Source organism: Andrographis paniculata, unplaced genomic scaffold (genome assembly GCF_009805555.1).
Source record: "Andrographis paniculata isolate CXL003 unplaced genomic scaffold, ASM980555v1 Contig69END, whole genome shotgun sequence".
Classification (NCBI taxonomy): Eukaryota; Viridiplantae; Streptophyta; class Magnoliopsida; order Lamiales; family Acanthaceae; genus Andrographis; species Andrographis paniculata.
In genome coordinates, this window is record NW_026137605.1 from 1923416 (window position 1) to 1947396 (window position 23981).

The 23981-nt window shown below is 31.6% G+C and overlaps 4 protein-coding genes and 1 long non-coding RNA gene across 9 annotated transcripts in view; 1 reads left to right on the forward strand and 4 right to left on the reverse strand.

Annotated features, from left to right (window-relative positions):
- The window catches only part of LOC127264092 (uncharacterized), a 28483-nt gene extending 23465 nt beyond the window's left edge, over positions 1-5018 (forward strand). The window contains exon 2 of one of the 2 annotated variants that reach the window (XM_051293469.1): positions 2785-5018. In XM_051293469.1, the coding sequence (XP_051149426.1) occupies positions 2806-3960 (1155 nt within the window). In that variant the 5' untranslated portion in view covers positions 2785-2805 and the 3' untranslated portion in view covers positions 3961-5018. Of the gene's footprint in view, positions 1-419; positions 940-2784 lie in introns of those variants that run through there. The other variant, XM_051293470.1, reaches the window with a different exon arrangement.
- Positions 5019-6088: 1070 nt separating this feature from the next.
- LOC127264094 (uncharacterized) lies at positions 6089-7787 on the reverse strand. Its single transcript, XR_007841609.1, has 3 exons — positions 7693-7787; positions 6312-6383; positions 6089-6199 (listed from the first exon to the last, which is right to left on the reverse strand). It is a non-coding gene; the product is annotated as an uncharacterized LOC127264094 (long non-coding RNA).
- A 1375-nt stretch (positions 7788-9162) lies between these two features.
- Positions 9163-10448, reverse strand: LOC127263769 (uncharacterized). Its single transcript, XM_051292978.1, has one exon. It carries the CDS (start codon positions 10280-10282, stop codon positions 9314-9316), a length of 969 nt encoding a protein of 322 aa, XP_051148935.1. The 5' UTR covers positions 10283-10448; the 3' UTR covers positions 9163-9313.
- An 863-nt stretch (positions 10449-11311) lies between these two features.
- Positions 11312-13501, reverse strand: LOC127264023 (uncharacterized). Of its 4 annotated transcripts, none has more exons than XM_051293355.1 (4): positions 13050-13501; positions 12080-12151; positions 11750-11830; positions 11312-11667 (listed from the first exon to the last, which is right to left on the reverse strand). In XM_051293355.1, the coding sequence occupies exons 1-4, from the start codon at positions 13180-13182 to the stop codon at positions 11612-11614; spliced, it is 342 nt and encodes a 113-aa protein (XP_051149312.1). In that variant the 5' UTR covers positions 13183-13501; the 3' UTR covers positions 11312-11611. The 4 variants fall into 4 exon arrangements, with proteins under 4 accessions (XP_051149312.1, XP_051149311.1, XP_051149314.1 ...); XM_051293354.1 differs by having other exon boundaries at positions 11750-11826; positions 12080-12266; XM_051293357.1 differs by having other exon boundaries at positions 12080-12266.
- A 3364-nt stretch (positions 13502-16865) lies between these two features.
- LOC127264116 (probable LRR receptor-like serine/threonine-protein kinase At2g24230) lies at positions 16866-19990 on the reverse strand. The gene has a single exon (XM_051293505.1). It carries the CDS (start codon positions 19627-19629, stop codon positions 17167-17169), a length of 2463 nt encoding a protein of 820 aa, XP_051149462.1. The 5' UTR covers positions 19630-19990; the 3' UTR covers positions 16866-17166.
- Positions 19991-23981: the final 3991 nt, after the last annotated feature.

Below are 23981 nucleotides of genomic sequence, written 5' to 3' on the forward strand. Positions count from 1 at the left end.
TACCCGATAAACCAGAAAAAATACTATTAAAAGAGAGTTATTTCAAAGCAAAAGCTTTCATCGAACAATTACCATTTGGACCTACATTTAAAACTACTAACCAGCGAGGCATCCATCCCTAAAATGACCACCTACGTAGGATGTGAACCAGCCTTTATATCAACCTACTTATATTTTGGTTACATTAGGGAAATTTACCTAAGTGTAACTAAATTCGAGTTAGGTTTTTGGACAGAAATACAGAAATTATTACCCCCATACATTTCCAAATTACAGGTCTGGACAATTAGTCCTGACTTCGAGAATCAACCTTTCCATCTACTCTGTGCTACCACTGACAAAGCTACAACCGCTCCTAGTGAACCAGCAAACACACCACCAAAGTTTGATAGCTCTAATGATCAGTACGTATATTTCAGAAGAGCAATGGGACTTCGAGCTGTTCACGAACAACTTAAACGAATGCATAATCAGGGATATGGAGTTATAGGCGACGGACCCAACTACATGATATGCCAAAAAGCAAATGACACTAAATTCCGTTCTGGGAAAATAGGGATAATGATCGTCAGAATGAACAATAAAGACTTCCCCAACGAACCAAGATCTAAAGAATTATGGACTTCTGCAGAAGAAAAACAAAAACAGAAAATCGCACAACAAGGAATGCAAGTCCGTATGATGTGACGTAAGCAATGACATCAAGCCATGACGTAAGCAATGACATCAAGCCATGACGTAAGCAATGACATCAGCCATGACGCAAGCAGCAATGAAAGCAACAGAAGACTAAAAGAAAACCACACAAAGAAAGACGCCAAGACTTAGACGCCAAAGACCTCCAGCTATAAATAAACCCTCTCAGAAAGAGGAAGGCAGATCGAGAGCAAGGAAGAATAATTATCTTTGTAATAGAGCATGATAGCTTAAAACCTCTAAAGTTTCCTAGCCGAACCTCTGTATTTGAATCATTATCTTGTTTATACATATTTCTTGATAATAGCCTATAAATCTATCCAATTTCCAAGTCTGTAACTTCACACAGTGAGCTAGCCTGGAACCGCTTTGGACAGATTAATATAATATTATTATATCAAATAATAAAAATAATTATTAATAAATTAATAAGAAGGATTGAATATGAAGAAGACCATAATGAAAATATAGTACAGATTAATGATTTAGAACAATTTGACACAGAATTTTGGTATTCAGAATGAATAATTTTCCGAAAATAGAATTTTCCGAATTAATTACAGAAAACATTAGATTTCCAATAAATTCTGTAGAAAAAATTTTATCAGATCAAATTTGGTTAAAACCTTTAAGTGCTTGGGGACGCAATTATGGTGCTTTAATTCGGAAAATTCTATTTTCGGAAAATTATTCATTCTGAATACCAAAATTCTGTGTCAAATTGTTCTAAATCATTAATCTGTACTATATTTTCATTATGGTCTTCTTCATATTCAATCCAACATTGGGATAAAAATAAAATTTATGCTGACATAGTAATAAAAGAAAACTTTAAGGATACAAAAATTAGATCTCCACCTACGATGTATAGTCAAGAAGACAAAGAAGAAATGAGTAAACAAATAAAAGAATTAAAAGAATTAGGAGTTATACGTGATAGTATAAGCCCACATAGTTCACCAGCCTTTTTAGTTAGAAACCATAGTGAACAAAAAAGAGGAAAAGCTAGAATGGTCATAAATTACGAAAGACTTAATCATATTACGCAATTTGATGGATACTTTATTCCTAACAAAGAAATACTTATCAACTTAGTTAGAGGACAAAAATATTATAGTAAATTTGATTGTAAGAATGGATTTTGGCAAATAAAACTTAAACCAGAAAGTATACCTTACACAGCGTTTAGTGCACCTAGTGGTCATTACGAATGGATAGTTATGCCTTTTGGGATTAAGAATGGACCACAGATGTTTCAAAGAAAAATGGATAACATTTTCAAAAATGATAAAAACATAATAGTTTATATAGATGATATTCTTATTGCTACAAAAACCTTAGAAGAACACTACCAAGTTTTAAAGGATTTTAGCAAAAAATGCAAGGATCATGGAATAATACTTAGTGAAAAGAAAGCCGAAATACAAAAGGAAAAGATAGAATTCTTAGGACTAATACTACACGAACATGGTATAGAACAACAGGAACATATAGGACATAAGTTAACCAACTTTTCAGATCAATTACAAGATAAAAAACAAATACAACAGTTTTTAGGAATACTTAATTTTAGTGAAGGATTTATAGAAAACTTAGCAGAAAAGGTTAGACCTTTAAGATTACTTATTAGAAAATCAAATAAATCAGGATGGAAAGAAGAACATACAAACATAGTCAGACAATTAAAAGAAGAAGCGAAAAATTTACCTAAGCTAAGAATACCTGATAAGACAAAAGATAAACTTATTTTAAATACAGATGCAAGTGATTACTGTTGGGCAGCAATATTAAAAACAGATTTAGGAGAAATATGTAGATACACTTCAGGAACATTTAAACAAGCAGAAATCAATTACACTACTAATGAAAAAGAAACCTTAGCAGTCATTAGAGGAATTACAAAATTTACTATATGGTTAATTGATGTACCTTTCAAAATACTAACCGACAATACGCAGGTAAAAGCTTTATTACAGAATAATCAAGGAAGCGGTCCACAATATAGACGAATACATAGATGGCAGTGTTTATTGTCTTGTTACAATTTTACTATTGAACATATTAAAGGAACTGACAATTTCTTAGCAGATTTCTTGAGCAGGAATCCTGATGGATATCCCAGCAGATCAGACTCTCATTGATGTTATCATTGAGAAGTTAACTGAATTACGCATACAAAGTACGCAATTACGATCAGATATCTCACACATAAAACAGCAACTCTTTTTGGCTGAAGAGAAGTTGTCACACACAGACGACTTGTTCGTCAAATTGCACACACTTATAATAAATAATACAGAAATCGTGGATCTCTCTGATGTGAGTGAACGCGAAGAATCCGAGGAGGTTGAAACCTCTCTTACGAAAAATACGCAATCTACGCAATCTTTGGAGGATAAAACCCCAAAAGTGGAGGATAAAACCCCCAAGAAAGTCAGATTTGAGGAGGATCAAACCCCTCAAGAAAATACAAAAGATACGCAAGATACACAAGGACCCAAAATAGATCTGAGACCAGGATCTAACCAACCTACTCATACTAAAAAAATATCTACCTCTGAAATGTTCGAGCCAGAACTACCAGAAAAACCAGAAAAAATCCTACTCAAAGAAAGTTACTTCAAAGCCAAAGCCTTCATGGAACAACTACCACAAAACCCTACTTTCAAAACCACAAACCAAAGAGGAATACACCCAAAAATGACTACCTTTGTTGGTTGTGACCCAAACTTCATATCTACCTATCTTTACTTTGGATACATCCGAGAAATTTACCTCAGCGTTACAAAATTTGAACTTACCTTTTGGCCAGAACTACAAAAATTACTTGCCCCATACATAAGTAAACTACAGGTTTGGACTATTGGACCAGACTTTGGAAATCCACCTTTCCATTTATTTTGTGCTACTACAGACAAAGCCCATACAGCACCACCAGAACAGCCCAATACTCAGCCCAAATATGACAATCCAAATGACCAGTATGTTTACTTCAGAAGAGCAATTGGACTAAGAGCTGTACATGAACAATTAAAAAGAATGCAGAACCAAGGATACGGAGTACTCAGTGATGGACCTAATTACATGCTATGTCAAAAGGCTACAGATACGAAATTCAAATCCATAAAGATTGGTGAAATGATAGTCCGAATGAACAATAAAAATTTCCCAAATGATTCAAGGACAATTGAACTCTGGAAATCAGCAGAAGAAAAACAGAAACAAAAAATCATTCAGCAAGGAATACAAGCCAGAATGATGTAAGCAGTGACGACAGACAAGACGTAAGCCATGACGCAACAACAGACAAAGACAGAAGACTCAGTCTAAGCCATATATTCAATTGGCGGTTCAGACGCCAAAGTATCTTTTAGTCTATAAATAGAGAAGCATATTGTAATAGCAAGGCAGAATTGATCAACCTTAGATCATTTCCTTGTTTAAGAATACTATGAGTGAGTGAGTGAGAAATCTTTTGGGTTCATAGCTAGAACCTCTGTATTTCTATCCTTATATGTGAATACAATTACTCTTACATATTATCTTAGCCTTGAGCAAACCTTTGCCAATTCCAAACTTTATATCCACACAGTGATAGCCTAGAGTTGCTCTTTGGAACAGATCCGTTAGGCAGGTGGCCGCTAGGAAGAGTTCGTAAGCAATTGGCTGAAGGTGACCAGGATTAAAGCACGGAAAAGGTAACAAGTTTAATCAGAGTTTTGATTTTATGGAAGCGTGCTGGGCGCATTTAGGAAAAGATTTATACGTTCGATGCTAAAAAACCCATATCTCATAAACTGATAATCTCTTTAAATCTCTAATATTTTCATCATTCTTATCACCTTCTTCGATAATTATAAAATTATATGTCAACTTCTAAAACTTATACTAGAGGTCCCTATAGAACTAAGATAAATAATCCTAATAGTGAAGATTTTAGAAATATTGAAGAAATCCATAAATATCTAGTAGAATTTAGAGATAATTTTAAGAATAAATTTAATAAAAGTCATTATAAATCAAAAGTATTAGAAAACATACAAGGATTATTAGATTGTATTAACAAAGCTATCAAAAAGAAAAACGACAAAAAGAAAGAAACAGAACCATTAGTACAAAGATTAAAAGCCTTAGAATCTGAAAACGAATTACTCAAAGAACGAATAACTATTTTAGAAGAACAAAATTTCAATTCACCATTAGAACCCAATTTTAGTTTAGAATATTTAGATTATTTTTAAAGTAAAAGATCTTCTCTACTTTGATTAATTCCGCAGTTAAAAGTAGACACCCCAAATTGGAAAATATTCAAAAACAAATTTGTGCAGGTTCAGCCCAAAGCGTGTTAAGTTGACCCAGTCCCAAATCATTAGTTTTTTTCTGCCGGTCGTTCAGCATGAGGTTTTTTGGTTTCTCTCTCAATAGGAATTATAAGCTTACATTCTTTTCACCACGACTCCTAGGATTGACACCAAACAGGTCAGATTCGACTTCTTGTTTAATTTTCAGAACCTCCTCTGGGATAATGTTCACCATCTTAGCAATAAAATTGCATACTGTGGGGGAAAAATTAGAGGCATAAAAATAATCATCAGGTAACACCAACATATTAAAGAGTGACAATTGTAATTAGAGCTGCTAATGAGTTGATTCGTCTCGAATTCGTGTTAACCCGTTTATTATCGTGTCGTGTTTGAATTGACTCATGTTGGCCCGTATACATAATTAAGTCTAATTTCTTGATTCAAATTAAATAATTTTTTGTTATGTTGTTGTGTTATGTTAATTTTTATTGGTTTGGGCGTAAATTAGGTTGAATTATTTAAAATTGAACTTAGTTTAAATTAATTTATGAGAAAATTATTAAATTATGATTATTTTACGTATATAATAAACATATTAATCAATATTAATATATTATAATCGGGTTGTCGTGTCAGGTTCGATTTGAGAGCCTCAACTCTAACCCGACCCGTGTACTATCGTGTCGGGTTTGTGTCAATTCGTATACATAATTGGGTTGAAATTTTTAACCCAAACCCAATTATGTCGTGTCGGGTTGTCGCGTCGGGGTCTGTTTTTGCCGGCTCTAATTGTAATCATGCAAAAAGACACAAAACAAGCTGTATTTGCAAATGGAAAATTTTAAAAATGTTCAATTGCTTTAAATAATAACCAAATTCAACGAGTGGATTACATGGAATCACTATTCATTCATGTTAACTGTATTGAAATATGTATCATGGTTATGATAGGTGTAGAAAATATAGGATGTCCTAAAAACTTATAGAGTGTTAAATAAAGTCTCTAGACATTCTTTCTTTGATGTATATATATATATATATATATCTATTATCTGCACGGATGAATAATAGATAGAAAATACAAGTATACAATTCATAAGTAGGAATCAACCTAACAATGGCGCTATCGTCATATTAATTGATGCATGTAGCAATGATCAGGTTCCGAGAATGAAATCGCAAACAGTTTCCTTTGCAAGCTACATTTAAGATGTCAACAAAAAATTGATAAAAGTCAATTAATCAAGATTAGAAAATAACTAAATTATAAACCCAACAATAAGTGTGTACATGCATAGGAAAGAACATTACCTTCCTCAGCTGAAGCAGAGCTTCTCTAGTATACCTGATCTGTTCTCGGCCCTCAAATTGATATTCTCCGGTCTGTCGGAAAATTTTCCCATGAATAAAAATAAAATAAAATCCATTTGGCTTGTAAGCAAGCAAAAGACTGGAATATTGAAAGTAAATGAAAATGAGAAATTTTTAATTGCAGGAAAATGATGAACAACATGGAAATACCAAATGCTTCTAATATCTTCTACACTTCTCACTAAAACCCTCTCCTACCACTTCATCGTTTCATCCTAATATATCATTTCATCATTTTCTCCTAATAGTTTCGTACACTTCTCATCTAAATTCTTCAATTATCGAACAAAAGAATCAATTTACTTCCAAAATCCTTTATTTAAACAAACAACCCAGTACTGTGAACTTCAAATAAACCTCAAATATGAAATCTTCCTGTTTTAATATCCTGCTAAATGACACAATCTTGTCTAAAAATTTCTACTTTAAAAGATAGCTATTATCTTGTGAAGTCAAAAAAAATGAATACCGGTGTATATTAAATACATATCATATATTATATGTTATATAATGTACAACTAAGCAAATAACAATACTACTTCAAAAAGGATTTTTTATTTAAACAGTAAATTTTTTTAATTAAAATAGTGATTGTTTGTTAAAACAATACCACAGTATATAATGTACAATTAACAATAATATCTCAATACAGGCTTTTAAATTTTGACAAAATTGTCTATATCCCCATGTGGTTTGGAAATTCGGTACATTTTTTGTCTGTATTTTAGAAATTGCGTAGCACTCCATTGTGTTTTCAGAAACTTTACGCATAACCCCCAACATTAGAAGTTAACGGCGGTTGGTTTTCACGCGCGGAATAAGCAAGTATATGTGCAATTGTTTCCTTTGAATACCCAAACTCCCCATTTTACCTTTCCACCCTTTCAAGTTCTTCCAATCTATGTCAATCGTTCTCTCGCACAGAAAAAGCAAATCCGATCCAGATTTTTTTGTTCGGCATCTCTCAACCTCTGAATTCCTTGTTCGACATTGCTCAGCCTCCGATTTAGTATTTTCAGGTACATATTTGAAACCAAATATTATTGTGTAATATCGAAGAAGATACCAATGAAATTACATCGACTAATTTCCTATCTGAATGTGCATCCTTTGTGTTTGCGGAGACACCAATGAAAATGTATAAAAGGAAAAAACAAATTATCTAATTGAACACCAATTCTTCTTATGATAAATTGGGGAACTTCTCAACCCGATATAGCCCTAATCTAAAACCAAGGAACAGACTTTCAAAATCGGAGAACTTCTCAACCCGAAATTGTTGTCAATGCAGACTGAAAAGAAAATTGGAATCGTGACTTACAAGTTCAGCGATTGGAGAAATAAGGTTGGTTGTTCATTCTTAAATCCATGTCGCGTGTTCGCAGTGATGGTCGTCAGGGAAGTGGTGGTCAGGCATTCGTCGTGGTGGCCGCTGCCTTCCGTTGTTGCGAACGGTGTCGGGAGGGGGTGGGGTGGTCGCAAGGGATTCTTGTCGGTGGGAGAGGAAAGAGTGAGTGATGAGAGAGAAAGATTATGTCACACTTATTTAATTAAGGGATACAACGGTCCATAAGGTGAAAAATATAACACTGTGAAGCTGAAATGATGAAATGGGAGAGTGTCCAAGATTTTAAAAAATACAGGGGAGTGGTACGAACAGTTTCTAAAATACAAGAAAAAGGTGTCGAGTTTCTAAATCACACGGGGATATAGACAGTTTTGCCTTAAATTTTTTATTTGAAATAATTGTTTGATAATAATGGAAATAAATATTGATATAGTACTTCTACTTTCCTCTACTCTTTAACTATATGTTTTATAACAAAATATATATATTTTTTTGTTCGGTATAATATTTGTTTCGATACGAGAAAATTTATATGATGAAAAAGACAAGTGTATGTTAAGGAATACGATGAGATAAAGTGTGAGATAGAAATTAATATATTTAATTATTTTTATTTTAAAAATATTGCATAATATTTAGAAGATATAAAAAAAGGTGAGTGCTATCTATTAAAAATATCTTAATTTATATTATATTATACAAATATTATTATTTTTATATTGTATAATTCTAATAAAATGTTTATCTAAAGACGGGAAGATAAAAAAATATATATAAATATACTCTCGATGTCTTACATGAATTAAATCATTTGATTAGGGACACGAATTAAACCCTTTGATTAAGCACACCGTATTTAAGATAAGAATGTTTAATTAGTTATAATATTATTATATTATTTTTTTATAATTAATAATATTTATAGTTTTAAAGTAATTTAATATATATGATTAAAAAATTAAAATATATGTTTAAATATTTAAAAATATATACAATATAGATATCATTTTATAGACAATAAAATTTTCTATAATACAGGTAAATAAAACAAATTGTTTATTTATAATTAATATAAGATATAGAAATAAAGAGATTTTAAGTAAGTCTACGTTATTTATGATATTGTATGTTATTTAATTAATTAAATTGATTTATATTTGTTAAATATATTTTTATTTAATATTTTCTCCTTCATGCAAATGTGTGTTCATTTGACCGGACACAAATTATAATAAAAATAAATAATAATTGTTAATTTTTCTTTTTATAGTAAAAAACAGTACAAAAGTAGAATAATTTTTTACTTAAAAAAAATGAGAATATTTTTAGATGACAACCCAAAAACAAAATTGAGTATAGATTTGAACGACGGAGAAAGTAATTTTTACCAAAAATAAAAAAATATCAATTGTTAAAAAATAGACAAAAATATAAATACTGTAAATTATTTTGAACGGATGAAGTATTTAATTTGATATTTTCTCCAAATAATAAAAATCCAGTAAAATATTCAAACAAACCCAAATTTAAAATGTATGAACAAGGGTAACCAAATAAGCAAACCATGGCTGCAAAGCAAACTCCGCCATGGCCTTCAATTGGAGCCTGGATCAAGCACAGGCAGCCTACAATGGAGACTGATAGATTTATCAGTCTGCCTCGTGCCGGGAACGAAGAACTCAAAAATCACAACCAAGCAAGATCCATGCCGACCAATTCCGAAGAACGCAGAATCAGGTTTGGCCAAACAGCTGTACTCCAGGCACTTAACTAAATGCTTCACATTCACCTGCACGCTCATGGCGTCTCCTCTCTCCACCGCCCTTTCAATCCTATTCTTCCCTCTCAACCTCTCCTCTCCCATGGCCGCCGCCGCCTTATCAACTCTCTCTCCGAGAATCACCAGATTCTCAAATTCAGTCCCCAACGTGACCAAGCTAGTCGAAATGTATAGATTCAGATCTCCGTATTTCGTAATCGAAACCTCGATTACGTCGCCGACGTGCTTCATTCGGTCGACTAGGTTTTGCAGCGAAATCAGCTCCGGCGATTTGACTAGCGTCGCCGGCATATCCTGAGAGTTCTCCACGGCGATTTGGAGGTCGTGGACGTCGGTGCGGGAGAGAGGTTTAGAGATCGGAACGTCCTGGACGACGGCGGAGGTGTAGCCGTTGGCTTCGAAGGTGAGGTAAGGCGTGGGGTGGTTGTTGTGCGGAGGGGATTTTTTGACGAGTTTGATTTGAACGCCGTGGGAGTTGATGTCTCTGGAGTTGTTGTAGATGGCGAGGATGGAGCGGAGGGCGCGGTGGAGGAGGGAGAGGTCGATGGAGAAGGCGATGCGGTCGTCGTTCTGGCTGGTGATGCGGTAGTCGTGGAAGAGTGAGCGGTGGTTGAATTGCGCGACGGAGTGGAGGCCGTCGGGGGAGAGGAGGTTGTGGAGGAAGAATAGGTGGTGGCGGTTGAGGTAGAGGTGACAGATCTTACCGATTTTCTCGAGAGCGGAGAGGATTCGGTGCGTCAGGAGGTTGATTCCGTCGTCCGTCAGGTACGCCTTGAACTTCATCTTCTCCGGCGAGCGGGGCGGCGGGCGCCCAACTGTGACTCTGTAGAGGGGTCTCTGAAATTAGAATTAGGGTTTTATTTGGCGCTCATTTTATAATTTAATATTTGAATTTATATAAAATACTAACCAAAATAATTTATTTGGCGCTGAATCTTACTATTCAAACCAAATCAAGAATAGTTGAATTAAAATTTTATTATCAGATTCATGTAGCATGTTTGTTTGCTTGTTTTAGGTTTGAGTTTGAATTTTTGAATAATAAAAAATTAAATTTAAATAATTATTTAATATAATATAAATAGAAATTTGATATAATATTTTAAATATAAAATAAATTTATTTTAACAATTTTATTTTTTTTATTATATTTAATGTTAAAAATATACTTATATTTATATAATTTTCTATACTATTATAAGAAACTAATAAAAATATTTTGTAATTTTTTTTTAATTTGTAGCAAAAAGTAAATGAATACTTAATTATGGAACAGAAAAAATAATTTTTTTTTACTTATATGTTTACTTTTTGCAAATATTAAGATTATATTGTATAATAGAAAGATTATTGTATTAGTATAATGTTAAGTAAACAATGCAAGTACAAAAAAAAAATAAAAAAAATGAATAACTTGTTATAAGAATATAAATAAATTGTTAAAAAACGGAAGAAATATATTATATTAAATATCAATTTTACATTCAAAATATTACATATTACATTAAACAGCGTATTTGTATTACATCATTCAAATATAAAATATTTATTATATAAATTCCAACTCAAAATTCAGACTATAAACAAACACACCCTAAAAGTTAGTGCTCTCCGAATATTTACTAGGTGCATCCGAAAAGAATTAATAGTTAGCACTGTAACCAAAGGTAACTATTTTTTTTTTTTTTATGACATGAAATTCGCAATCGTTACCCGAAAATGCGCATTGGATAAACCCGATCAAACCTAATACCCTGCAAACCAGATTCGACGGAAAAATCACACTAGGCGAACCATTTGTGACAGTTGCCGTAAGGTGTCGGGGATCTGAACCTATTAACTCAAAGGGAACTATTTTGTTCTTATGACATATGGTAATTGAATGTATACAATGATACCTATGAAAGCATTTCACAAAGAATATCAACTACAAACTTAAAACATAGTTAACACTTAACAAACAAAATGCATATATAGTCAAATTCTTGTAGACATGGGGTGAGACATTCCCCGTAACTCGGGTTCGATCCATCCAAATAGATGCGTGAATCCAATTCACCACATGCCAACAAACTTGCTATAAATCAAGAAACAATCACGAACATGTAACAATTATCCATAAAACATTCCACCAGACCTTTTCGTCTGCCGGTTTGCAAAACTGTCTCCTACAGCACAGGAAAATAACAAGTTCAACACCTATATTCATTATATGGCTAATAAACAGAGAAGCAAGTATGAGAATCTTACCAGAATTTGCGACAAATTTGGCATCTCGGCTGCTTGCTTCTTCATTACCAAACAATCTTAGGGGAATTTCAGTGTAACTTGCTTGATATAGACCAATTCAACAAAAAAAATATATAGATTAGGCTCTTGACATGTGTCGGTTAACTCCATAACATATAAATAAATAATACATATTCTTTTACGCATACGCTTGTAGGTGAGATAGTCATTTAAAACATATCTGCTATGGCCGTGCTGGCGAAACCATAGGATTAGATGAGAATTGGAATGCTCGGAACATCAGGGATGATCAGGCGAAATAAAAGTACCAAGCCATGGCTGCAAACTCACCGGTTGCATCCGAGAAATTGGATCCCCCGATGCCATCCAGGTTGCCTTGCCAAGATATGGGACACGTACTGCCTGATCCACCCCAATCCAAATGGCACTCCAAATTCATCATCATCATCATCATCAAAACCTCCATTCAATACCAATGTCGGAGGAGGACATACATTCAAGAATTCACATTCATCACCTAAGCTCCACGCCGATAGAAGTTTAGGAGATAGGGACTAAAATTCCAAATCGGTATGCGTGAAACCGTGTTTTCCAACTCAAACATCACATCAACACCAATTTTAGGTTGAAAGATCATATCGTAGCCACGCCATGGCTGCAAACTCACCGGTTGCATCCGGGAACTTGATCCCCGGATGCCATCCGGGTTGCCTTGCCAAGATGCGGGCCTCTTAACAGCCATATCCACCCAAATCCAAAGGAAATTTTTTAAAAAAAAAGAAACATCACATCCGAATAACTAGCGTTTGTTTACTCGAAATTTGATTTTGTGTTTTGATTTGGATAGCTGTAAGGATGTGATACACTCAAAATAAAAATCAACACAAAACTCGAAAAAGAATAACACAAAGGAAACTCAACGCACTAATTTCGAACTTTATTTTCATTTCAAAAGATTTAAAATACAAAACTCTTCAAACAACAGAAACTATCAATGGCTGTTTATTTCATCTCCTTAGAATGTCTTCCTCTCTTAAACTACACACACTAGGCATGGCTTCAAATATTTGCCCTAGATTCTCCACATAATTCCCGAACTACCAAATCCATTTTTGAAATCACGAGTTAACGAAATTTGAAGAAAGATTCATTGGATCCACAGATCTACCCCACAGCTCATAAGAGCATTACACTAATTTCCAAAACGAACTTCTCTTTAACCATAAACACCAGAAAAAATGTTCGAAAAAAATGTAAACAGAGGCTCAGATCCGAAAAAAAGGGGAAAAGAGAGTCCGACCTCGCCATGGCTGCGTACAAACGGCGACTCGCCGCCGGTTGCAAATTTCAAATGCCGACCGGGTCGCCACGCCAAGATACGAGCCGGAGCTTCTCGTAACCCCACCGCAGAGGAAACTAATACGATTTATCATCACAGCCTCCTCTTTCGCCCACCCATCCGATCACGATTATTATTATTATTATTATTGTTGTTGTAGTAGTAGTTGCAATGCAACATAGGATCTGGATCAAAGCCAAGGATTCATGAACAGCAGAAGCACGTCAGTCGCCATGGCTACCATCCCCGACCTCTGATCAAAAACACAAGTAAACAAACCATGTTTCGTTTCAGTTCAGTTAAGATTCTGAAGAAGGGCTGTTGTTCCGATTTGGTGGAAATCATTGGGAGAGAGGGAGGGGCAACCACCCTTACGAAACCCTAATTTCCTCCCTCCACCCTCAGTTCCTCATTTCCTTCATAGCTGACTCTCCTTTGAGCTTTATAGTCTTTAGTATGAAATGACGTTTTTGCCCTTGGTGTTTATGTTCGAGCCACTTAGGTTAAAAACGCTGGGCTCTAACGCGGCCCATTGTTCCTGCGTGTTTGAATTATACTGCCTCGTCGATACAATATGGGGGGGGTGTTTGGTTGGGGAATTGAATTGGATTTATACTATTTATTCAAAAAAAATTTTCAAAAAATATATAATTAAATACTTATTTTTTATTTTTTTATATTATATTAAAAATTAATTTTACATTTAAAATATCACATCAACACCTATTTATGTCACATCATACAACTATTCAAATTTAAAATTTTTACTATTTAAATCCCAACTCAAAATTCAATCCCCCAAACAAACACACCCCATTGTATATATTTAATTTTGGCTTGAAGTTTATAAAATAATAATAATTTAATTATAGTGGATAGGTAAAAGTAATGTAATGATATTTTTATTTTTATTTTTTGGTATAAAGTAATGATACGATGTAAAGTAAATATATTTGTAAAAAAAAAAATAGAGTATTTAATAAAATTGTTACTTTATAATTGGACGTTCCAACATAAAAATACTATACTTTGTAGCTGGATGGACGGAGATATAATACATTTTTGTCAATATATTTGCTATAATTTTTAAATTATGTATGATGTACCAAAATATTTATAGAAATAGTTATTTGATTTAATATTTTAAAACATTCTCTTTGTTTAGTATTATGTCCACTTTTTATTGTAGATAAAAAAATTTAGGAGTGATATAATTACTAAATATTTAATAATGTATTAGTTAAAATAATTACTCCATCCGTCCCACATACTATGTCCACGTTTCTGCTCGTCCCACATACCATGTCACTTTCCTTTTTTGGAAAATGATTATACACTTTAATCTATTTTAACCTTTTTAATTTTATTTTTTTAAAATTTTAATTAAACTAATTAGTTATCTTAATTTTAATTTATAATTATTTATATTATAGGATAATTATTTTCACTAATACATTCTTAATTATGTATTAATTACACCTCTGCTAAAATACAGTACCTACAGTGTAGCAGCAGACACGATATATGGGACAGAGGGAGTATTATATAATAAAAATAACTATAAATTAACATTAATATAACTAATTAATTTAATTAAAATTATAAATTTAAAAATTTAAAATAAAATTAAAATGTATACTTATTTAAAAAAAATATACAAAATAAATAGAACATATCAAAATAAAAAAAAAATTAATATAATAAGTGAAACGAAAGAAATATATATGTTTTATATGTAGTATCAAAATTTATAAATGCACTTATATAAATAAAATCTTAAACTTTTTGTCATTTATACTCAATTTTTAAATAAATCTATTTATATTGGAATCTCTCTCTATATATATATATTAAAGCATTATATCTATATAATTAAAAGTATGTTTTTATTCAACTATTATTAAGAGATATACCTATTATTTCTATTTATTTTCAGGATAGTTTGTTTCCTGCGTTTCTTTTGATGAGTTTAGAAAAAATTTGATTTGGATTTGATATGAAATTAATGTTTAATGGAATGTTTTGTGAATATTTTTTTTTTCAAAAAATACAGAGTTTAAATAATAAAATTTGGAAAAATTATGCTAAAGAAATATATCCTAGGCGACAGATATAGAGGGTGTTTGGCGAATAGGTTTTTGAAAATCTTTTAGCTTATTAAAAGTTTTTAGTTGTTTGACCGGTCAAAAAGATAATTTAGGTGTTTGGTAAATTAGCTTTTTGAAATAGTTTTTTTTTTTTAAAAAATAAAATTATTTCTTATATGCCCTTAAAAATTTATTATGGATTTCACACAAATTATTTAGTAATTATAGTATAATATTTTATTATATTATAGTTTTACTTTTATAAATTTAAAATAATTAATTTTTATATATAAATTATTTTAATTGTAAAATATATAAATTTAATAAAATCAACATAAAATAGAAACTATAAATATTAATAATTTATTTTTATATTAAAATTACATTATATAAATTTTATATTAAAAATAAATTAAATTTATTAAAAAATATAAATATAATGAACTAATCGATAACTAACATAATAAATATATACATGAAAAATTTATTATTTTATATTTTACATCATTTTCAATAAAAAAAAAAATTTATTTATATATTTCAATAAAAATATATTATTTTTTAAATCTAACTATAATAAAAATAAATAATTTTATAACACTTTTACAATTTTCAATAACTAATAACAAAAAAATTTCAAACATTCTAAACTCAAAAAACATAATTGAATATATTAGAAAAAAATAAAATCAAATATTTTAATACAAACAGTTGTTTTGGAGGATTTGTTTTTTGATATCCTCCATTATAGTGGAGTTCACTCGGAACTTATAAGATGTGAAATTTTCTTGACAATTTCCGATGTGGGACTTGGGTTTGCACCCGTTAGACAAGTTATTTTTTTATTTTTAATTATTTTATACTAAGTTTTTTTTTAAAAAAAATAATAATAATTACTTGTCATGACATTGAAAGATCAACCATAATAGTGTCTAATGAGCACGCGCGAATTTACTTATTCATAATTAAACATATCCATAATTCAATTTACTTACCTACAGTTTTATTATTGCCATTTATAAATGGCTTAAAAGCTTCGAATTTATATGTATTTATTACCCCCGTCGTTTAAATTTATGCTCACTATTTTTTTGTTATAATCGAAAATTATTATTATTTTTCTTTTAAGTAAAAAATTATTATATTTTTGTACTTCTTTTTACTATAAAAAAAAAATAATTATTATTCACTTTTATTAAATTCTCGTATCCGGTCAAATGAACACAGATTTGCATGACCAGAGGGAGTATATTATTGTCACTCATGAAAGCATAAAAAATTATCACTAAACAATTTAAAAATCAACATTAGTATTACAATTATTTTTAATATTCGTATTAAAAAATTTTGTCGACACATTTCTTAATAAAAGATAATTTATATAATTTGATCATATTTTTTATATTTGTTCATTCCATACAATGTCATTTTTTTTAAAAAAAATTAATTATACACTTTAATAAATTTTATAATTTATAATTTTAAATATTTTACTAATTATACACTTGTCTAATTTTTTTTATTTTTTTTATCTATAAAAACTTAAAAATAAGGTGAGACAAAAAGAATAAAACAAAATTAATAGGAGAGTACTTAGCAGAAGTAAAATTCACACTTATAAAAAGTTTCCAAATTTACTTACCCTATAAAATATTAATTATGTTCCTACAAAAAGTAAACAAATAATATTAAATCGTGCCCAAAAATCTTAACCATTGTTCTTAAAAAAATTAATAACAAAATCCGAACAAAATATACAAAACATCGTATCCAACACCAGATAAACAAAGTTAAAGCTCAAATCGGGCACATAAATTAAGCTTGTATCCAAAAAAAAAAAAAAAAACAAGAGTTTATAACCAACGACCATCCCGCCCGACGCCCCAGGCCACCCAAGCCCGGCGCCGTAAGGACGCCCGGCATCGTCAACGCTATAACAAAAGATCCTCGTATCATTACACGAGCAATATTTCAAGACACAACAACATTGTTCATTCTTCGGTGACTGGTTCGAGATCCTTAAGCAATCCCACCACTTGTTGCATACTCGGCCTCTTTGACGGGACCTCCGCCGTGCACAAATACCCGATCTTCAAAGCCTCCGCCATTTTCCTCTCCGGCGCATTCCCGCGAATCTTCGGATCGATCGAACAAATCCCGTCGTTTGTCCTCACGAGTCGCCTCACCCAACTGACCAATTCTGAATCATCCGTCTCAGAATAATAGTCTCCAACGGGCTTTTTCCCCGTAAGTAGCTCGAAAAGAATCACTCCGTACGCGTATACATCCGATTTCGTCGACGGGGCGCCGCTCTCCGGGCCAAGAAGCTCGGGAGCGGAATATCCCGTCGTCCCGCGATCGACGTTTTCGTTCTCGACCACGTCTCCAAAGATTTTACCTAGGCCGAAGTGAGATAATCTCGGCTCTAAGTTGTTGTCGAGATACACGCTACTCGCTTTAACGTCTCGATGGACGATCGGCGGCGAGCAACCGTGGTGAAGGAACGCGAGGGCACGAGCCGACCCGAGTAAAATATTGAATCGGAACCTCCAACTTGGTAGTAACCCTTTAACGCTGACGGGATCATTTTCGTTACCCGTCGATTGACCTCCATTGACGGAACTATAGAGCAAATTTCGGAGGTTCCCGTTGTCCATATACTCGTAGATAACGAGTTTCTTATCTCCGGCTAAGCAATATCCCGTTAGGGTTACGAGATTCGGATGCTTGATTCGACCGAGATAGTCGAGTTCTTTTATGGCTTCCCGATCGGTCATCGGCGATTCTCGAACCAAAACTTTGATGGCTACACGAAAACCTTGTCCCGGAAATAGTGCACTGTAAACCGGCCCAAACCAACCTTCCGCCAACAACATACTACGGTCGAAATTACGAGTCGCGGACATTAAGTCTGCGTATGTGAAATTCGTCAACGGCTTCTCGAAGATTATGACCGGCGCCGAAATCGACAATTCTTGCTTGTCGTTGACTGGAACGGGCGCCGTTTGTTTGGCATCCGTAGTAGCCCAAGATCCCGAATCGAAACTACATTCCTCCTCATAAAATGCATGTCTCACCGCCCACATCCGATTCTTCCTCCGACGACGTCCAAAGGCCAAAAATAGCAACAAGACGAGTACGACAATCAACGAGATCGATAGCGCGAGCCCGAGCTTCAATCCACCGGTACGATTCGAACCTGTCCTTTTGAGACGCTGCGGATCGGCGGCGATTGGACAGATGCTCACCAATCCGCGGAACGATGTCTCGAGGATGTCGACGGGGAAACCCGACGGGCAAACACTGAGACGGTTGCCCGAGAAGTTGAAACTCCTCATTCCAGGGAGACGTTCCAACAGGGCAGACGGGATCGGTCCGGTCAGCTCATTGCTCGACACATCAAGAACGGTCAAGCTACTTAATCCGGCAATCTTGCCGGGGATGCTGCCTACTAAACTTGATCCCGATACGTTTAAATACTCTAAGCTCGAAAGCGTATCGACACGCACAAACTGTTGCTTGCTGAATATATTCCCGGCAATGTTTAGATGCCGGAGATTCGAAATTTGGCTGAAATCAACGCCAAATTCGCCATTGACCATGTTCTCAGATATATCCAAATATACCAAATTCGATAGATTGTAGGCTAACTGACCTACATTGCCCTCAAACTGATTCCGGCTGAGATCAACGACCTCGACAGCTCCGGCGAAGACGCCGATCGGACCACCAAACAAGTTGCCGGAGACATTAAAGTATTGAATCGAATTCATCCTGAACAAATCCGGCGAATCCCTGCTGGAAATTTCATTATCCGCCATGTTCAAGAGCTTCAACGCAGGGAAAGCAACGCCAAACCTTTCAGGTAGAGAACCGTTCAGCTTATTCGCCGAGAGATCCATTGAAGCCAACGAAGAACAGTGCACAATCGCCTGCGGAATCCAAGAATCGAAGACGTTGTAGCTCAAATTCAAGGCGGTTAAACTCGTCAAGACGCCGATGGATTCAGGTATGCTCCCGGAGAAATTGTTGGAAGAAAGATCGAGAGTCCGAAGCTGCGCGAAATTGGCGATGTTGTTCGATAACTCACCGGAGAGTCGATTGAGTGAAAGATCGAGGTGAGTGAGTGAATTCAAGCTCCAGAAATCACTCGGAAGAGCAGTGATTTGATTGCTGCTGAGATCTAGATGCTGAAGCTTAACCATCTTCCCGATCGTGTTGTCAGGAATCGGCCCAGAAAGCCCTAAATTGGAGAACTCCAATCTGACGATGTTCGCGCCCGTAAGATCACAGAACACACCTCTCCATGAACAGTGCGTGGCGTTGGGGATTTGGATTCCAAAATTCTGCAGAAACTTGGAGACGAAGAATCCATCTGAATTGAGCTCTTGTGCAGCCGAGGGGTTTAAAATTAGGGTTAGGAACAAAATAAGGGCAAAAACCCCCAAATCCATCACGAAAATTCAAATCCTCAATTTATCCGCCATTAACGGTCCTCATCCAGAGCTTAACAACACACTTCTCTAACCGAAACAGAATCAATCGGAAACCTGTAGAACAGCAACAACAACAACAGAGATGAATAAATTCTGGAATTGATGATTATGAGCAGAGCAGAGCATATAGTGAGGGTGATGATGGTCATTCATGGAGGGAGGGAAGCGTGAGAGGAATCAATCAATGGCGAGTATGATTGATAGTCGATCTTGAAGTCTGGATTTGGATGGGAATCCATTGGCGTTTGATGTTTGTTGCATTGCAATTTGCAGAGGCTAATGGTGGGATTAATGATTCGTCATTATGAGAAAGGATGAACTCAATCGATACCGCCCACCCTGGTAGGTTCCTTTTTTTAAAAAAATAATATAAAATATAATAAAATAAAATAATAATATATATATATAATAAAAATAAAAAATGCACTTAAGGGTGTGTTTGTTTGGGGGTTTGGATTTTGGATTGGGATTTGAATAGTAAAAATTTTGAATTTGAATAGTTGTATGATGTGATATAAATAGGGTTTGATGTGATGTTTTGAATGTAAAATTGATTTTTAGTATAATATAAAAAATGAAAAATAGGTGTTTGATTTGATGTTTTTGGGGGAAAAAAATTGGATGAATAGTGGAAATCCTTCAAAATCCTTCGAACAAACACACCGTAAGTACATGGTTTATGTTTTTAAAGAAAGTATTATAATTGTGGGCGTTGCTGCCATTTTAGGATGCGTTTATTAATGGTGGAAATGGAATGTGCATTTAAAATTTAAAATATATTTTGTTATATATTTTTAAAATGTACTCCTCCTATCTTATATAATTTGTTTATATTTTTTATTTTTTTCAATTTCATATAATTTGTCTTTTTTTATAATTTTTTTAATTTTAATTAAATTATTTAGTTATCTTAATTTTAATCAATAATTATTTTTATTAATATATTTTTTAATTATTTATTAATTATACTTAATATAAATTCTCGTATCTACAGTAACATGTCTATATTACATGGGACGAGGAGAGTAGTATATTTTTATACGATGTTTTTTAAATTTTGCAGTTATTCAATTTTTGTTTTTTGAAATAGTATTATATTAAAAATATATTTATTTAATAAAGTATTATATCAATTATCAATTTTTTCTTTTTTATTTTTTAAAAAGAAATCTAAAGAAATGTCTATCTAAATTTAGCTTACCTTTTTAATTTTTTAACATACAAGTAAGTGTAGATAGATCAGGTTAATAATAAAGACTCCATTTTCTTTCAAATTGATTGATATTATATATATATATTTTTTAAATTTGTCTCCATTTGACATGTTTTTATTTTTTTTTAATAAAATTTATTTATTTAAAATAAATTTAATAAATATAAATTAATTTAATTAACTTCATAAATATAATATTAATTATTACACGAGGTATTCAAAACTTTCTATTTCTATATCTCATTAATAATTAAATATTTTTATTTATATTTAAAATTTCATATTTTTTATAAAATTAATTTATATTAATCATAAATATAAATTATATCATAGTATAAAAATTTAGTCTCTAGGAAATCATAGGGTGTATTTGTTTGGATATTTTTGTGAGGTATACAAAAATTGTGTAGGTAATAAAATAATGAATGTGTGTAATATATTAAATTTTTTGGAAACTTGTTTGCATTTTTTTTTTCTAAAAGAACACACTCATATTCCCCCATTCATATAAAAATAATATCATAAATTATTATTATTATTATTATTATTATTATTATTATTAACTTACTAAACTCCATTATCTTAAATACTATATTACTAATTTAATTGAAATGCCACTGAAGAAATATATTTTTTTTTAAAAAAAATTATCACTATTCAACTTTTTCAAAAATATTAGTTAAATATATATTTTATTTACAAAAAATAATGTCAAAATATTAATCTTATATTATTCACAAAATTTCTATAACTCAAAAAATAAATATCTATCTAAATTGTGCGTGTACTTTTTATAAATTAAATTGTTCAAAACTATTTTTTTTTTTTAAAAAATACAAGTAGATGTAAATACATCTGGTTTTATATATGACAATAGTTTAATATTTGATTTGTCCATTAATAATAAAAAAAAGTATATTTAAAATATTAAATTGCACAAAATTCATATGTGATTTTACAAAATTGCATAAAATTCTCTATATTTTCAAAATTGCGTCAAATTCCCTCGTGGTTTCATAAACTATGCGGAAAATCCCCTCGGTCATCTTTATTTATTAGTTTTTTACTTACACGCGCTCAAATTGCTAATGAATTTCAGAATATTCATTTCTAAACTCCTAAAGTTATAAATATTTTTATTTATGTTATATTTAGCCTTAAATAACAGTAAAAAAAACTTTTAAAATCAGATAAAAATAACTAATTATGAGTATATTTACTATTTCTTGACTTTAAATAATAAGAATAATAACTATATTTATAATTTATGAAAATTTTGAAACTTATTCGTATTTTGGGCGCTTGCAGATCAAACCACATTAAATAAAGAGAGCCGAGAGGGTTATACGCAGAGTTTATGAAATTACAAGGGAGTCTGACGTAATTTAAAAAGTACGAGGAATTTCGTACAATTTCGTGAAACCACATGTGAATTTGATGCTATTTAGCCTATTTAGAATATAAATAAATAATAAATATAATTCTTTTATTTAGTAAATGTGACCTTATATTATTATTAGACCGATCCTGTGATATCGTGTTGATTTGACTAAATCAACATATGTGGTCAAATCAACATATGTTGTATTATAAGATAGTGTATGATGATTTATAATATAATATATATGTTGTATTTATCAATATGTTAAAATATGTATAAATATATATTGGTCACCCATATTATATATATTGATCCGTGATGCTGACTTGATCGCATAGCCGCTGATTATGTTGTTGACGTGGCAAATGTATTGATTTACTTCAATTATCACGTAAAAAATAATATATAAAATAAATAACACTAACATAAAAACACATCCTCAATTTAGTTACAATATTGAACATATGCATGCAAGAAAAAAATAAATAAAACAATAATGGGCATATTTTCTTCCCTCTCTTTTTTTTTTTTTTTTTCAAAGTTCAATTATTGCAATTCTTATATCGAGGTGAACATTCGGATTTTCGGTTCAGATTTTGCCAAATCCAAACCGATTCGAAAATCCGAAATTTTTGAAAAAATCAATTCGAATCGAACCGAAATAATCGAAATCCGAAAATCCGTAATCCGAACTAAAAAATCCGAACCAAACCAAAAAATCCGAAATTCCAAATATTTTTATTATTTTTTTTAATTTTAATTTTTTTATATTTTATTATTATTTTATAATATTAAATATGTATAATATATAAAAATTAAATATATTAAAATATAATTAATAAATTTGAGTTTTTTATATTAAAATATAATATTTTCTAATAAAATATTAAATATGTATAATAAAAAAATATATTAAAATGTAACATTTCGGATTTCGGATTGGTTCGGATTTTAAGTACACCGATCCGACTCGATTCGAAAATCCAAAATTTGTTAAAAATTCAATCCGATCAAATCCGAAATCTGAACCAAATTTCAAAATTTCGATTTGATTCGGATTGAATTTTCGAATTTCGAATATTTTGCACACTGTATTCTTATATATATATATATATATATAATCTAAGTGAATTCAATAATCAATATGTTCAACTACCAGATTCATCTTAAAATAATATAGATGTTATAAATAATTAATTTCAAGAAATAAAAATAAAATGGCATTGAATACATACATATAATCGTAAAAAGTAAACAATGTTAGGTTAATGATGTATATTATTTTATTAGTGCGATCGATTTTATATGCAATCCCACAATTCACGGGATGATTGATTCAATGCCATATTTTCTTTCTTTCTGTCTTCTTTTCTTTTTACAATTAAATCATTATTTTTTTAATTCAATTTTTATTGTTTATATAAAAAATATAAATAAAATTCAATATTTTATTAATATATATTTATATTGTACTCCTTCCGTCGTGCTAATGTGTGTTCATTTGACCAACACGAGTTCTAATAAAAGTGAGTAATAATTGTTTCTTTTTTATTTTATAGTAAAAAAAGTACAAAAGTGTAATCATTTTTTACTTAAAAAAGAAACGAGAATATTTTTTTATAAAAAACCCTACAAGAAAAATGAGTATAGATTTGAATGACGGAGGGAGGATCAAATAATTATTTTAATTAAAAATGTTACTATTAAAAATTCAAC